Source organism: Hemiscyllium ocellatum, chromosome 1 (genome assembly GCF_020745735.1).
Source record: "Hemiscyllium ocellatum isolate sHemOce1 chromosome 1, sHemOce1.pat.X.cur, whole genome shotgun sequence".
In the NCBI taxonomy this organism is placed as follows: Eukaryota; Metazoa; Chordata; class Chondrichthyes; order Orectolobiformes; family Hemiscylliidae; genus Hemiscyllium; species Hemiscyllium ocellatum.
Window position 1 is genome coordinate 99,370,750 of NC_083401.1, and position 17,378 is coordinate 99,388,127.

General features: G+C 42.4%; 1 protein-coding gene across 2 annotated transcripts in view; it reads right to left on the reverse strand.

Moving 5' to 3' along the window:
* Nucleotides 1–7,805: 7,805 nt before the first annotated feature.
* The window catches only part of gabrb1 (gamma-aminobutyric acid type A receptor subunit beta1), a 279,986-nt gene continuing 270,413 nt past the window's right edge, over nucleotides 7,806–17,378 (reverse strand). For both annotated transcript variants that reach the window (XM_060830997.1, XM_060830991.1), the window contains one exon: nucleotides 7,806–8,153. In XM_060830997.1, the coding sequence (XP_060686980.1) occupies nucleotides 7,806–8,153 (348 nt within the window). The remainder of the gene's footprint in view (nucleotides 8,154–17,378) is intronic.

Sequence of the window (17,378 nt, forward strand, 5' to 3'; positions counted from 1 at the left end):
CAATCAACCACACCACCCTGTGGCCCAACATTTCAACTCCCCTTCCCACTCTGCCAAAGACGTGGAGGTCCTGGGCCTCCTTCACCGCTGCTCCCTCACCACCAGACACTTGGAGGAAGAACGCCTCATCTTCTGCCTCGGAACATTTCAACCCCAGGGCATCAATGTGGTCTTCAACAGTTTCCTCATTCCCCCTTCCCCACCTCACCCCAGTTCCAAATTTCCAGCTCAGCACTGTCCCCATGACTTGTACTACCTGCCTATCTTCTTTTCCACCTATCCACTCCACCCTCCTCCCCGACCTATCACTTTCATCCCCTCCTCCACTCACCTATTGTACTCTATGCTACTTTCTCCCCACCTGCACCCTCCTCTCACTTATCTCTCCACCCTTCAGGTTCTCTGCCTTTATTCCTAATGAAGGGCTTTTGCCTGAAATGTTGATTTTACTGCTCCTTGGATGCTGCCTGAACCTTTGTGCTCTTCCAACACCACTAATCCAGAATCTGGGTTTCCAGCATCTGCTGTAATTGTTTTTACCCAGAAATGATTTGGATGCGAGCGTAAGAGGTGCAGTTAGTAAGTTTGCAGATGACACCGAAATTGGAGGTGTAGTGGACAGCGAAGAGGGTTACCTCAGATTACAACAGGATCTGGACCAGATGGGCCAATGGGCTGAGAAGTGGCAGATGGAGTTTAATTCAGATAAATGCGAGGTGCTGCATTTTGGGAAAGCAAATCTTAGCAGGACTTATACACTTAATGGTAAGGTCCTAGGGAGTGTTGCTGAACAAAGAGACCTTGGTGTGCAAGTTCATAGCTCCTTGAAAATGGAGTCGCAGATAGATAGGATAGTGAAGAAGGTGTTTGGTATGCTTTCCTTTATTGATCAGAGCATGGAGTACAGGAGTTAGGAGGTCATGTTGCAGCTGTACAGGACATTGGTTAGAGCATGGTTGGAATATTGCATGCAATTCTGGTCTCCTTCCTATCGGAAAGATGTTGTGAAACCTGAAAGGGTTCAGAAAAGATTTACAAGGCTGTTGCCAGGATTGGAGGATTTGAGTTATAGGGAGAGGCTGAATAGGCTGGCGCTGTTTTCCCTGGAGCGTCAGAGGGCTGAGGGGTGACCTTATAAAGGTTTACAAAATTATGAGGGGCATGGATAGGATAAATAGACAAAGTCCTTTCCCTGGGATGGGAGAGTCCAGAACCAGAGGGCATAGGTTTAGGGTGAGAGGGGAAAGATATAAAAGAGACCTAAGGGGCTCTTTTTCATGCAGAGGGTGGTACGTGTATGGAATGAGCTGCCAGAGGATGTGGTGGAGGCTGGTACAATTGCAACATTTAAGAGGCATTTAGATGGGTAAATGAATAGGAAGGGTTTGGAGGGATATGGGCTGGGTGCTGTCAGGTGGGACTAGATTGGGTTGGGATATCTGGTCAGCATGGACAGGTTGGACAGAAGGATCTGTTTCCATGCTGTACATCTCTATGGCTCTATGACTGTATAATTAGCAAAGAAAGGGAAATAAATTTGATTCTTCTTGAAGTTTCTAATGAATGGATGTGGAGTTAATGCTGTGATGATGTGGGTATAATTTATTAATTTGGGAAAATGCATCCCTGAAGTTCATACAACCTGATTATAGTAACTGGTGCAGCATCGGATTACGACAGTATGCCAGTATGGAAATGAACAAGATATTCTGACTAATACACTTCTAAACGCTCAGCTGGAACTTATAAATGGGAGGGTGGGTTGGTATGGTGGGCCCCTCCACCCCCTGAAAGGAAAAATGATCAGCAGTCAATATACAGTAAAGAAGCCTGGCCTACAGAGATAATGTGGTGCTGGTGGGTGAAACCAGGTGAGAGCAGGACGTACACTCCTCCCACTGCCCATAACAGTCATCCATCAATCTGATTGTCGGCAGCTCTGGTAGTCCTGCCATTGCCAGGCGCTGATAGTAAATGCTGCCCGGAACATAAGGAAGCTGGTAAGTTGAGCGTAGGAAGGCATAGTGAATATTAGGGAAATGAAGACCAGGAGATGGGGGAGGTCAGAGGTGCTGGTTTTGGAGGCAAGGCACAAAGAAATGAAGGGTGGCTAAAAGTTCAGGGGTTGAAGGAGCTATACACCTAATGCACACGTGCCGTTCCCCAAAAGATGCTTGCCCCATTCAACATTTCAACAATTTCTTTAAAATAGCCTACTCATTCTCCTTTCTGCCCATGTGTCTGCACCAATCATACAATAGAATAGACAGAATATTGTCTGGATCAAGTAGCATAGGTCACAAGTTCAGTTGGCTTAATTATTCATTTGAAAATGGCAGTGGGCCTCCAATTTTGTTAGCTGCCTCTAACGGATGGTCAGGTAATCCAGACAGCCTTGTATTTGTATTCAGTTTAGGGATATAGGGAACACTGGTTAGGCTAGCACTTGTTTCCCATTGTAGGTTGACTTCATTTCTGTCTGGAGCCAGAGCAGGTAAGGACAGCAGATTTATATTCCTAACACACTAGCTACCTGACGAAGGAGTAGTAATCCGAAGGTTTGTACTTCCAAATAAACCTGTTGGACTATAACCTGAGGTTGTGTGATTTTTAACTTTATCCTGAAAGGATATTAGTGCACCTGATGAGCTTTACATCAACCAACAACTGTTACATGCATGACATTTTTTATTCCAGTTATTTTTATTGAGTTCAAATTTCAGTATCTGTCAAGGTAGGATTCAAACCCACATCCTTAGAACATTAGATTGGTCTCTTCATCACTAATCACATGATAATACAATTACATCACAACTTCCCATTAAATGTGAAAGACGGATACAGTGTTCCTTTTAACAGCGTGATGATTTTAAGGGTTCTATTTGACAGAATGGGTGATAAGTGGAATTAATTTAGGAACTGCCCCTTATGGATTAATAACTTCTTCTTATCCTTCACTTCCTTAAAGTTTCTGTTCCAAGAATTAAGTTTGAACAAAGAACAGTTGTGATCACCTGCAGATTTTCATATCTTGCAGCTGTTTTTGTTTTAGGTTAGGTAATATCTATTATGAAAGTTTTATTTAGATTACATGGTTTGGGCAAATGCATGGCTATATACTTAACCTTTATGTAATTTGACTCTCACAAACAACTTCAAACTACCTATCATCTGAATGCTAGCCTCAGTCTATTTGGAAACATTCAGGTAAAGGATGGGAGAGGGAAAGAATCCCATTCTGAAAACAAGTTGTTCATTTGTTGTGGATATGTCATAATCATTAAAATTCAAGAGTCCACTATATCACACATCAGTGATAAGGAACGTAATATGCCCTATAGTCAATGACTTTACTTGGGCAATAACCTGATGTAGTGGATATAAATATCTTGCCTTTATCGAACTGATCTGATTTTTTTGGTTCTATGGATTTCAATGGGATAAAATTATAGAAACACAATTTTTGACAAGGAAATGAAGTGGAAAATTACACAGTGACTATCATAGTCACTGATAATGAAATAGTGCTCACTTCCCTGGTACAACAGTCCTGCAGCAATTGTCAACAGATATAATTATTCCACAATAATCTTAGCTCAGGGTTTAGATGATAATTATAAACAGGGGATGTTTCAATCTCATTATTTACAGAGCCAACTCAGCCCTTTTTTAATTACGAGATATTGAAACTATGTCACGGAGTCATTGGGTTGATGCGGTTGCTAGAGAGATAACACAAACCTTTACAAGCACAGTGCAAGGTCAGTCTACATTGTGATGTTTTTAATGCACAAAAAAAAGCGGGTTTGAGTTTGCGATATCTTTTTCCTTATGCAAACTCACCTCTATCTTCAATTGTGCCTGAATGGAGAGCGGGTGACAAATGCCCTCCAAAGAGGCATGTTTGTATTTTAAACATAATACTATTGTTAAGATTTTCTATTGTGGTTGGCTGGATATCTCAAGTGATGGAAAACTTTCACCACAAAGTATTCTATTTGTCACCTTCGTCTATGAACCTGCCACTTATGAGGCAACTAAAGTTAATTCAGCTTTGGCCTATAATTGTTGTCAAGCCTTAAAAACCCCACTATACCTCCCACATATGTTTCCCCCTCTCATCCACTCCTTGATTGATCCCTATTTGGTTTGAGATTTCCCTTCCCACCTGATTGTAATGAGGTAAACCAGGTGGACCTCATAGAATATGAGTTCCCTGATAGGGGCTGTTAATCTGGTCCAATTAGGGAGCTTTAGCTGACAGAAAAAAAACCAGGAATGTTGAACATTCTGATATTTTGAGAGCTGGCTCTGTGGAAGCTGGATTAATGTCAAGGACTTACCACATATAAACAAAGGGTGACGTGGTGACGGGATATAGCCTCTGTGGAGTTATTTTAATCATCAGTGATTTTCATTTCAGTGTGTAAAACAGCACTAACTGCTGTCCATAAACATTGCTGCAAGTTAGCTCTAACACAACAGTATCTGTCATCGTTTATGACCAATGCTGCATCATTCTGAGTGCAGGCATTTGTACCTTCTTAGCGTCAAACACAAGGGATGTACTTTTCACTGGAATGCCTGAAAGTACTTGACGCATTGCTTTTTCAGTCTATATTTTCCTTTATTTAATTATTATATAAAGTTTATAGTAAATTGCAGTATTGTATGAATTTTGCATTCTCAAAATGTGTGACTTATTTCTTTAAGGCACTATATTCAGCCATATATAAGGGTAAATACACTTATAAAATCTGTTAGTTTTCATGCAAAACCTGGGAATATGATTGAATAGAAACTTTGCTACACAGAATGACGCATGGATTAGAGTTTTTTTTTACTTCTGTAGATTTAAAGTGTAAAGAGAAAAATAGATGGGACAGTTTCCTCCAGTTGCTACTTGTGATAAAAATTCCATGCATGTTTCAAAATAACAATGATCACTTTGTTAAAAATTGTCAGACGAAGAAATTGCTTTGAATCTCATGCTTGCTGATGTTAAAGTCTCTGGGAGAGCTTAATTTGGGAGCATTCATAATATAAAACCTGAAAAGACTATAAATGTATTCCTGACTGTATTCCTGATGAAGGGCTTTTGCCCGAAACGTCGATTTTACTGCTCCTCGGATGCTGCCTGAACTGCTGTGCTTTTCCAGCACCACTCTAATCTAGACTCTGGTTTCCAGCATCTGCAGTCCTTGTTTTTACCTATAAATGAAAATAGCTTGATGTATGAACATGGAAAAGATGAGTACGTTCTATATATCCTATGTTTCGATATATTTTAAGCCGGGGCAATCACTACACTATAAAAAATGCATGTTGTAACTAGCTGTAAGTTAACTATGAAGTTTGTAAATATATAAACAGCCCATCCAATTGCACTGATAACAAGCATGTAGACCAGCAGAACTAAATAGAAACATGTTGGAAATATAATAAAAATGCAGTTGCATGAGGAAGCACAAAACAATTCTCTTAAAACAAAATAGTTAAAAATAATACAAAAACAGAGCAGAACAAAAACCAGCAAAATCTGGTCCAATACGCAGAGTCCGAGTGTATCTCATAAGGGTTCAAGACCCATCTGTTCCAGAGGTGTTGTAACAACATTTCTGAACAGGTTGATTAGAAAATAGTTTTTTTTGTGCAGAATCCAGATATTAATTAGGTGGCGGGTGGTTTGAGAACGAGCGTGGTATCACATTTTAAAGGACCTCCTTTAATTGGTGGTGATCGGCAGCTTGGCAGCTGGGTGGTTGCAAAAACAAAGGTAGGCAGCCAGAGATCCATGGGCACTTTTTCTCTTGTCAGTAGAACCTAAATGTGCCAGGCTCTGATTAGGACTGCAGGGTGGGGGTAAAAAATGAATTTGGATATCAGGTCTGTATCATTGGATTTGCAATTGGGACTTTGGTGGAAGTGAGGACATGAAGGTTTTGGGTTGTATTGAGGGCATTGAGGTTGCAGCTGGGTTTGGGGCAGAGCAAGGATATCAGAGCTGCCAACAGGGTTTTGTGTGAGCCTGGGGTGCTGAGGATATCATAAGGAGAGAATTATGGTTGGGTGCTGGTTAAGTTGCTCAAACCTAACAGTTTAACGTTTGCAGCCATCCATTCATCCAGTCTGCCAAACCTGACACCCTCCTTCCAGTTACCCAATGTGGCCTAGAAAATACTATTGCCAACATTAGCTGACACACACATTGCAATTGCTGTTATTTTGCAGAAGACAATTCATTTTAAATGAAGTGGGTAATACTGAAAAATATTTGACAGCATTCACACGCTAAAATTGTGAATAGTAATTTATAGTAAGTGTTTTTTTTAATTTTCCTGCATGTGTAAGAAGGGAAAATCAAGTCTGAAGATCATATGCTCATTCACTTTATGAAGGAATAAAGTGATTTGATTCTTAATCAGACACATTATGTGGTATTTAATCTCCTAGCAGGATGGGAATGGTCATGAATAGTCATCCTGCCCTGTGGGAAAACAAGGACCATTCAGTACACAGTCAATTGCCACTTGTGCGTCAACACATTACCATTGGTTTTCTAATAGTAGTGGGGTGGCCATACACCAGCTATGCTTAATGTCAATACTGGTGGCCTTAATCACTAGCTGGAAAGATGGTGGCAACTCCATTGCATTTCTGGGGAGCCCAGATGAATCTAAATGTTAATCAGGCAGCTCAGTATTTCCGAACTTTTAAAGAAGATGACTAGCTCCTCCCCCACAAACCTGCTCACCAATCAGAGGGCTGACAACTCTTCACCGCCGGCAGTAGTTGTCACTACTGGTTCTGCAGGAAACCTTAAGTCGCAGCCATGGTGGGTGGGAGAGGGAGTGTGTGATGCAGAGTTAGATAACTAGGGCAGGCTCTTTACAGTCAGTCAGACAATAATGTCTGGTGTGTGTTTAAGATGTCAGTTTGGGGAGAAGGGAACATTTTTCAGTGACAGACATTCTTGTCTTTGGTGGCGCTCTCCTTAGGGTACATTTTCGCAGAAGCCTCCACTCCAGTCCCTGAACCTTCAGGGTATAGTGGGTGGCCCTCCCATGTAACTTGAGCATTTTCACTTGCCCCTGGTAAAATGTCACCAGTAGTAATGAATCGAGACCTTCACTTGGCCACTTAAAGGGATTAATTGGCCTTCAGGTGGGTAGGTGGTCTGGGACCTTTCTGAGCCTACATTTAAATGAAGGGAGTTAAGAAGGGGACTGGTTTTCTCTTTTGCACCCCCCAATCCTTGCTCACTGTCTCACTACCAAAGTTTGTCCACTGGCTTTGGTGAATCACCATACCCACCTCCTGGGCCCTCCTTCCTGGCTACAGCTCCACAGTTAGGTTGAAAACTGCAGCCAATTGGCCAGCAGCTCTCTCATTCTCAAGGTATGGGAGCCCTGGCAACAGTTACCTGCTGAATGTCATCGTGTCAGGGCTGCCAAAAGCAGCTATGGCAAGGTTGCCACCATTTTTCCAGTTGGAAAGTTGGTGGATGAGGCCACTATCGTAACTATTATTGTCAACCCTAATCTTTCAAAGCAGAAGATATTGAATAGCTGTCATTAGGAGTTAAGCATTGAACAAAAGCAATTTATTTCAAAACTCAAATATTCATCCTAGCCAGACACAAGTTCATTGGCAAATACGCTTATGTATTTAATTCCCACAACAAATTAAGAGCTGAATATCTTACCTTGAACTTGTTGCTATTTTGCTACTACAGTTCTTTAAGGGTTAATAAATGAAATCAAAATAAAGAAGGAATCCTATCTGTACTGTACATACTGTCTGAGTTAGTGCACATAGTACAGCCAGTACACCAAGTTAAAAAACCCAAATGTAACAGGAAAGACCACCCGTGACCACCTGTCTATGGCATTCACATCAGCCAAATCTGGGATTTTAATTTTCAGTTGTGATGTTCGTCGCCGTAAGCGTCCCTTCTTCTGAATTGTGTGCCTTTCTAGTGTGCTTCTACCATAGCCATCTCTGCTGGTAGCTGGCCTTCTGTATTGGATGTTGGTATTGTCATAAGAAAACATGGTCGGTCTTGGATCATTGATATTCGTGAACACCTCAGAAGCTTTCACTTCATTCCGAATTTCAAGAGTTGTTAGTGGAATATTTCCATGAGCATCCACCTGTGGTGAAAAGAGAAATACTTTGAGAAACAGAAAATTTGTGTTGATTGAGACAATGCAATTTAGGGCTGCTATTACTGTTCATGCAGTAACAAGGGCATTTCACAAACTGATGAGTGATTAAATGGCGTTTCTGTACACAACCCATGGTCATCTTGACGTAACACTGACTTTCTTGATGCACCTCGTAACTTGCAGTTTATAAACTGAAGGGCCTAGAAATTCCATTTTGGCAGCTGTAGTACCACACAAATGATGGGATGCTTGTTCAGCCCACCGGTCCAGGTTAGCATGGATTTTGTCCAAAATGATAGTGATGAGTTCACAAAGACTTGATATATTTATGACATTTCCTGCCACAGGAGTCTGAAAATTTGGAATAGCACCCTCTCACCACTCTGTGGAAGAAGGTGTCTTGTTAAGTTCTGAAGAAAAGATTTTCATCCTCAAATATAAATTTCTTAGAGTGGAACCAATCTCTATGAGACAGACAGCCATTGGAAAATTACAATGCAATACTGTACAACGTGCCATTATTGGATATTGTGAGAATTGGTGGTATTGTCAGCTGGTTAGGCTATCCTATTAGCCCTGCCTTATGATATCGCATTTTCACAGCTGAGAGCGGCGGGAGCTGGGCAGAAGTTCAGGCGGAGCGCAAAGCTGGTCGGGAAGGTAAGTGATTGCTATTAGAGTGAGTGTGTTCTAAACCCCAGGTCCTACAAAGTAAGTCTCCCTCCCTCCCTCCTCCTCTAACCTAAATTAAGAGTCCACAGACTTGACACAAAAAGAGGGTCTAAGGAAGTTTGGATTGAAGAGTGAGGCATCAGCTCAGGAGTCTTTGACAAGGAAGTTGAGTGAAGTGATTATGCTACAGTTGAAGAGGGTGAAGACATGACTGCCCAGCTGGTTCAGTGCGCTACGTGCTTGATGTGGGAGGTCAACGACTCTGGTGTGTCTGGCTCATATATGTGTGGAAAGTGTGTGCACATTCAGCTATTGACCGAGCACTTTGCAGCGCTGATGAAAGAACTCGAGGACCTTAGGCTCATCCGAGAGAACGAGATCTTTCTGGACAAGACCTTCAGCGAGGGTTATTACACCAATCAGGCCAGAAGAGACCAGAAGAGAGCAGATGATGAGGAAGGCAGAGAGGACACAGGTGCAAGAGACCCCGGGAGAAGTACCTGTCAGGAACAAGTTGAAGCTTTTGGAAACAGTAGAGACAGATGACACTGCCAGTCCGGGAGGCGGCCAGGTCTGTCAATCAAAAGTTGGCGCAGAGGCAGAGCGGAAGAGTCGTACATCGCACAGAGCCGTGGTAATAGGGGACTCCATCGTGAGAGGAACTGACCGGGGTTTTTGTGACAGCAGACGGGATTTAAAGATGGTGTGTTGCCTTCCTGATGCCAGGGTGAAAGACATTGTGGACAAAGTGCAGGAAATCTCAAGGACGAGGGTGAAGAGCCAGAGGTGGTGGTACATGTCGGCACAAATGATGTCGGGAAGAAAAGGAGGAACATACTACAGCGGGACTTCAGAGAACTAGGAAGAAGGCTGAAAAGCAGGATGTCCAAGGTGGTTATCTCCGGTTTGCTTCCAGGTCCTCGGGTTGGTGTGGCCAAAAACAGGGAGATAATGGTCTTGAACGTGTGGTTGGGGAACTAGTGTAGGAAGCAAGGATTTAAGTTCTTGAATCACTTGGGTATATTTTGTGGTAAGCATAAATTCTACAAGAGAGATGGTTTGCACCTTAATAGGTTAGGAACCAGCATTCTGGCAGGCAGGTTTTCTACTGCAACACAGCTACGTTTAAACTAAGTAGCGGGGGGCGACAAACTGGATGTTTAAAAAGGAAATTGAAGGGAAAGTTAGAACGAGAGAAGTCAAGAAAGACAACTGTATCAATGAAGCAGAAAACTCGGAAAGGGATCATGCTGTAAGGTTGAGTGAAATAGGAGTTGATGGGAAGGGTGAGAGCAGTAACAAATTAAAAATACTGTATATGAACGCACGAAGCATTAGACATAAGATGGATAAGCTTGAGGCTCTTTTGGAAATTGGCAGATACGATATTGTGGCAATAACTGAGACGTGGCTTCAAGTGGACAGGGCCTGGGAAATGAATATTCAAGGCTACACGTGCTATCGTAAGGACAGACTGACGGTTAGAGGGGGTGGGGTGGCCTTGTTGGTAAGGGAGGATATTCAGTCCCTTGTGCAGGGGGACCTAGAGTCAGGGGATGTAGAGTCAGTGTTGATAGAGCTGCAAAATACTAAGGGTAAAAAGACCCTCTTGGGAGTCATCTACAGGCCCCCAAACAGTAGTCTGGATGTCGGATGTAAGTTGAATCAGGAGCTGAAATTGGCCTGTCGCAAAGATGTTACTACAGTTGTTATGGGGGATTTTAACATGCAGATAGACTGGGAGAATCAGGATGGTATTAGACCTCAAGAAAGAGACTTGGTGGAGTGCCTCAGAGATGGATTCTTAGAGCAGCTGGTGCTGGAGCCGACCAGGGAGAAGGCAATTCTGGATCTAGTATTGTGTAATGAACCAGAATTGGTCAGAGACCTCAAAGTGAAGGAGCCATTGGGAAGTAGTGACCATAATACATTAAGCTTCAATCTGCAATTTGAGAGGGAAAGAGTACAGTCGGAAGTGACAGTACTTCTGTTGAATAAAGGGAACTATGGAGCTATGAGGGAGGAGCAGGCCAAAGTTCAATGGTGCAATACCTTAGCACGGATGACCGTGGAAGAACAATGGTGGATATTTCTGTGTATAATGCAGAAGTTGCAGGATCAGTTCATTCCTAAAAGGAAGAAAGATCCCAGGAGGAGGCATGGGCGGCCGTGGCTGACGAGGGAAGTTAAGAAACATATAAAGTTAAAAGAGAAAAAGTATAACATAGCAAAGATAAGTGGGAAATCAGAGGACGGGGAAGCTTTTAAAGAACAAGAGAGGATTGCTAAGAAGGAATTACGCAGAGGAAAAATGAGGTACGAAGGTAAACTGGCCAATAATATAAAGGAGGATAGTAAAAGCTTTTTTAAGTGTGTGCAAGGCAAAAAAATGGTTAACTAAAATTGGGCCCTTGAAGACAGAAACAGGGGAATATATTACAGGGAACAAAGAAATGGCAGAAGAATTAAATGGGTACTTCAGATCTGTGTTCACTAGGGAAGACACAAGCAATCTCCCTGAGGTAACAGTGGCTGACGGACCTGAACTTAAGGGAATTTATATTTGCCAGGAATTGGTGTTGGAGAGACTGTTAGGTCTGAAGGTTGATAAGTCCCCGGGGCCTGAAGGTCTATATCCCAGGGTACTGAAGGAGGTGGCTCTGGAAATTGTGGATGCGTTGGTGATTATTTTCCAGAGTTCGATAGATTCGGGGTCGGTTTCTGAGGATTGGAGGATGGCTAATGTTAGACCACTTTTTTAAAAAGGTGGGAGAGAGAAAGCAGGAAATTATAGACCAGTTAGTCTGACCTCAGTGGTGGGAAAGATGCTGGAGTCTATTATAAAGGATGAAATTATGGCACATCTGGATAGTAGTAACAGGATAGGACAGAGTCAGCATGGATTTATGAAGGGGGAATCATGCTTGACTAATCTTCTTGAATTTTTTGAGGATGTAACTCTGAAGATGGATGAGGGAGATCCAGTAGATGTCGTGTACCTGGACTTTCAGAAAGCTTTTGATAAAGTCCCACACAGGAGCTTAGTGAGTAAACTTAAGGTGCATGGTTTTGGGGGCAATAGATTGGATTGAAAATTGGTTGGCTGATAGGAAACAAAGGGTAGTGATAAATGGCTCCATTTCAGAATGGCAGGCAGTGACCAGTGGGGTACCGCAGGGATCAGTGCTGGGACCGCAGCTTTTTACAATATATGTTAATGATATAGAAGATGGTATTAGTAATAACATGAGCAAATTTGCTGATGATACAAAGCTGGGTGGCAGGGTGAAATGTGATGAGGATGTTAGGAGATTACAGGGTGATCTGGACAAGTGAGGTGAGTGGGCAGATGCATGGCAGATGCAGTTTAATGTGGATAAATGTATGGTTATCCACTTTGGTGGCAAGAACAGGAAGGCAGATTACTACCTAAGTGGAATTAATTTAGGTAAAGGGGCAGTACAAAGAGATCTGGGTGTTCTTGTGCACCAGTCAATGAAGGTAAGCATGTAGGTACAGCAGGTACTGAAGAAGGCTAATAGCATGCTGGCCTTCATAACAAGAGGGATTGAGTATAGAAGCAAAGAGGTGCTTCTGCAGCTGTACAGGGCCCTGGTGAGACCACAACTGGAGTATTGTGTGCAGTTTTGGTCTCCAAATTTGAGGAAAGACATTCTGGCTATTGAGGGAGTGCAACGTAGGTTCACGAGGTCAATTCCTGGAATGGAGTGATTACCTTACGCTGAAAGACTGAAGCGACTGGGCTTGTATACCCTTGAGTTTAGAAGACTTAGAGGGGATCTGATTGAGACATATAAGATTATGAAAGGATTGGACACTCTGGCAGCAGGAAACATGTTTCTGCTGATGGGTGAGTGCCGAACCAGAGGACACAGCTTAAAAATACAGGGTAGACCATTTAGGACAGAGATGAGGAGAAACTTCTTCACCCAGAGAGTGGTGGCTGTGTGGAATGCTCTGCCCCAGAGGGCAGTGGAGGCCCAGTCTCTGGATTCATTTAAGAAAGAGTTGGATAGAGCTCTCAAAGATAGTGGAATCAAAGGTTATGGAGATAAGGCAGGAACAGGATACTGATTGAGGATGATCTGCCATGATCATATTGAATGGCGGTGCAGGCTCGAAGGGCTGAATGGCCTACTCCTGCATCTATTGTCTATTGTCTATTGTCTATATCATGGAATAGATGAAGGACACACTGATAAGCACCTGACCCCCTCACATTTAAAATCTGCATCTGGCTCTGAAAGGTAACATCGTCTAATGGTGATGGATTCAGACATGAGTTTAAGTCAAGTACAAGTTTTAAAATGAAGTTTCATGAATCTGCCCATGTTTTATTCATTAACAATGCACAATAATTCAGTTATTGAGTTGTAATAGAATTCAGTAATTACAACTAATTCTGAAAAGTGGCCTTCATTAGCATCTGGGGTCTCATGTGATCAGGTAGGGAGCAACATACTGATAAAGTCACAATTGCTTCAGCAAACCAGTAAGTTAACATTCAGATGCCTCCTGAATATGGCTTAAACATATCGAAATGTTTTTGCGCTGTGGAGTTTCACAAAAGAGGGGTTAGAATTTTAAGTAGTGGAGTTATATGTCAAGTGTTCATAATTGCTAATCCTTAACTAGAAGATATTTATTTGTAATAAATAGTAACCCTCATTATGTATAGATCTGCACTTACTCTCAACCTGGGTCGAAAAGACAGGTAAAATGGATTTTCTGCAAATGGTAGACTTGTTTTAAGGGTACATTTAAAACTCAGACTAATTGACTTGGTGAGTAAACTGGAAGCAGCATTACCTGACACAGCGAAGACAGAGATGATTGAGATACAAGCACAACACTTGGGTTTAGAAAAAAACACAAGAGAGACCAGGCACTCTAAATAGTGAAGCATTGAAATCAGGTGATATTCAGTTGCGGTTAAAGCAATTTAAAGATGAAGAGATTAAAAAAAAAACTGGAGATGGAATTCCACAGCAAAGAGTAAATCAAGGAAAGGGAAATGGAATTGAAAAGATTATTATGGAGGATGGGAAAAATTTCTGGCTGTAAGAGCCGCTCCTTTTTTTGAGGTATTTTAGGTGTTGGAGGTGATTTCCTCGAAATCCAGCAGCAGCAGTTACTGTTTTATATGCTGTTGCATTGTTTTGGAACTTTGGGGAAAAAAGTCAAAACAACAGCAGTTTAAAAGGGAGAAGAGCAGACAAAGGAAACACATGGCGAGGACAGTGCAGGAGAGAGAGAGAACCCCTGCACAGTTACTGCCTTTGCTGTTTGAATTCGTGTATCGCTGGACATCAGAGTGCATCTGGGAAAATTAACAAACAGTGAAATTCACAACTAATCTTGGAGGAACTGTTGGGTGAAGTTCATAGCACAGAATCAGATAAGTTAATTGTTGTTTTAAGTCTGACCAAGAGAAAGACTGTATTAGTGAGTATAGTGGATTCTTTCTTGATTCTGTGTTTTTGGAGATAAGTCTCTTGATTAAACATAAAATATAAGCCATAGCTATTAATTTAACCTGGGGCAGTGTTTGTAGTGGAATAAGACTGTGTTATTTTCTGGGTCTGTAGATTGTGAAGGAGCAAAAATGGTCTTTGCAGTGATATGTACTTTTTGTCAGATGTGGGAGTTTAAAGAGAGTTTAAGGGTTACTGCAGATTATATCTGCCATAAATGCTGTTGGATACGAACCTTATCAGATCGAGTGGATTGGTTGGAGAGACAGATAGAAGCGATGAGGAATTTACAACAGCAACAATATGTGATAGATGGCAGTTATAGGAAGGGGAGAAAGTCTCAGATACAGTCACATAGATGGGTTAACTCCAGGAAGGGTAAGAGAGGTAGCCAGCTGGTGCAGGAGTCTTTTGTGGATATACCCATTTCAAACAGGTATGCTATTTTGGATTCTCAGGGGAACGTAGCACAAACAGCCAAGTTTCTGGTGTTGAGACTGGCTCTAATGCAACGAGAGGTATGTCGGCTTCCAAGAGATCAGTTGTGTTAGGGGATTCTGTAGTCAGAGGTACAGACAGACGTTTCTGTGGCCAGCAGAGAAAAAGCAGAATGTTGTGTTGTTTCCCTGGTGCCAGGATCAAGGATGTCTCAGAGAGGATGCAGAATGTTCTCATGGGGGAGAGGGGCCAGCAAAAGGTCATTGTCTACATTGAAACCAATGACATTGGAAGGGAAAAGGTTGAGAGTCTGAAGGGAGATTAGGGAGAGTTAGGCAGAAATTTAAAAAGGAGGTCCTCAAGGGTAATAATATCTGGATTACTCCCAGTGCTATGAGCTAGTGAGGGCAGGAATAGGAGGATAGAGCAGATTAATGCATGGCTGAGGAGCTGGTGTATGGGAGAAGGATTCACATTTTTGGATCATTGGAATCTCTTTTGGGGTAGAAGTGACCTGTACAAGAAGGACGGATTACACCTAAATTGGAAGGGAACTAATATACTGGCAGGGAAATTTGCTAGAACTGTTTGGGAGGATTTAACTGGTAAGGTTGGGTGGGGACCCAGGAGATAGTGAGGAAAGCGATCAATCTGAGACAGATACAGCTGAGAACAGAAGTGAGTCAAACAGTCAGGGCAGGCAAGGACAAGGTAGGACTAATAAATTAAATTGCATTTATTTCAATGCAAGGGGCCTGACAGGAAAGGCAGATGAACTCAGGGCATGGTTAGGAACACGGGACTGGATATCATAGCAATTACGGAAACATGGCTCAGGGATGGGCAGAACTGGCAGCTTAATGTTCCAGGATACAAATGCACAGGAAGGATAGAAAGGGAGGCAAGAGAGCAGGGATAGTGGCATTTTTGATAAGGGATAGCATTACTTCTGTGCTGAGGGAGGATATTCCCGGAAATACATCCAGGGAAGTTATTTGGGTGGAACTGAGAAATAAGGCAGGAATGATCACATTATTGGGATTGTATTATAGACCCCCCAACAATGAGAGGGAAATTGAGAAACAAACTTGTAAGGAGATCTCAGCTTTCTGTAAGAATAATAGGGTAGTTATGGTAGGGGATTTTAACTTCCCAAACACAGACTGGGACTGCCGTATTGTTAAAGGTTTAGATGGAAAGGAATTTCTTAAGTGTGTACAAGAAAATTTTCTGATTCAGTATGTGGATGTACCTACTAGAGAAGGTGCAAAACTTGACCTACTCTTGGGAAATAAGGCAGGGCAGGTGACTGAGGTGTCAGTGGGGGAGCATTTTGGGGGCCAGCAACCATAATTCTATTTGTTTTAAAATAGTGATGGAAAAGGATAAACCAGATCTAAAAGTTGAAGTTCTAAATTGGAGAAAGGCTAATTTTGACGGTGTTAGGCAAGAACTTTCGAAAGCTGGTTGGGGGCAGATGTTCGCAGGTAAAGGGATGGCTGGAAAATGGGAAGCCTTCAGAAATGAGATAACGAGAATCCAGAGAAAGTATATTCCTGTCAGGGTGAAAGGGAAGGCTAGTAGGTATAGGGAATGCTGGATGACTAAAGAAATTGAGGATTTGGTTCAGAAAAAGAAGGAGGCATATGTCAGGTATAGACAGGATAGATCGAGTGAATCCTTAGAAGAGTATAAAGAAAGTAGGAGTATACTTAAGAGGGAAATCAGGAAGGCAAAACGGGGACATGAGATAGCTTTGGCAAATAGAATTAAGGAGAATCCAAAGGGTTTTTACAAATATATTAAGGACAAAAGGGTAACTAAGGAGAGAATAGGGCCCCTCAAAGATCAGCAAGGCGGCCTTTGTGTGGAGCCACAGAAAATGGGGGAGATACTAAATGAATATTTTGCATCAGTATTTACAGTGGAGAAGGATATGGAAGGTATCAACTGTAGGGAAATAGATGGTGACATCTTGCAAAATGTCCACATTACACAGGAGGAAGTGCTGGATGTCTTGAAACGGTTAAAGGTGAATAAATCCCCAGGACCCAAGAACACCTGATCAGATGTACCCGAGAACTCTGTGGGAAGCTAGAGAAGTGATTGCTGGGCCTCTTGCCAAGATATTTGTTTCATCAATAGTCACAGGTGAGGTGCCAGAAGACGGCAGGTTGGCAAACATAGTGCCACTGTTTAGGAATGGCGGTAAAGACAAGCCAGGGAACAATAGACCAGTGAGCCTGACCTCGGTGGTGGGCACATTGTTGGAGGGAATCCTGAGGGACAGGATGTACATGTATTTGGAAAGACAAGGACTGATTTGGGACATTCAACATGGCTTTGTGCATGGGAAATCATATCTCACAAACTTGATTGAGTTTTTTGAAGAAGCAACAAAGAAGATTGATGAGGGCAGAGCAGTAGATGTGATCAGTATGGACTTCAGTAAGGCATTCAACAAGGTTCCCCATGGGAGACTGATTACCAAGGTTAGATCTCATGGAATACAGGGAGAACTAGCCATTTGGATACAAAACTGGCTCAAAGGTAGAAGACAGAGGGTGGTGGTGGAGGGTTGTTTTTCAGACTGGAGGCCTGTGAC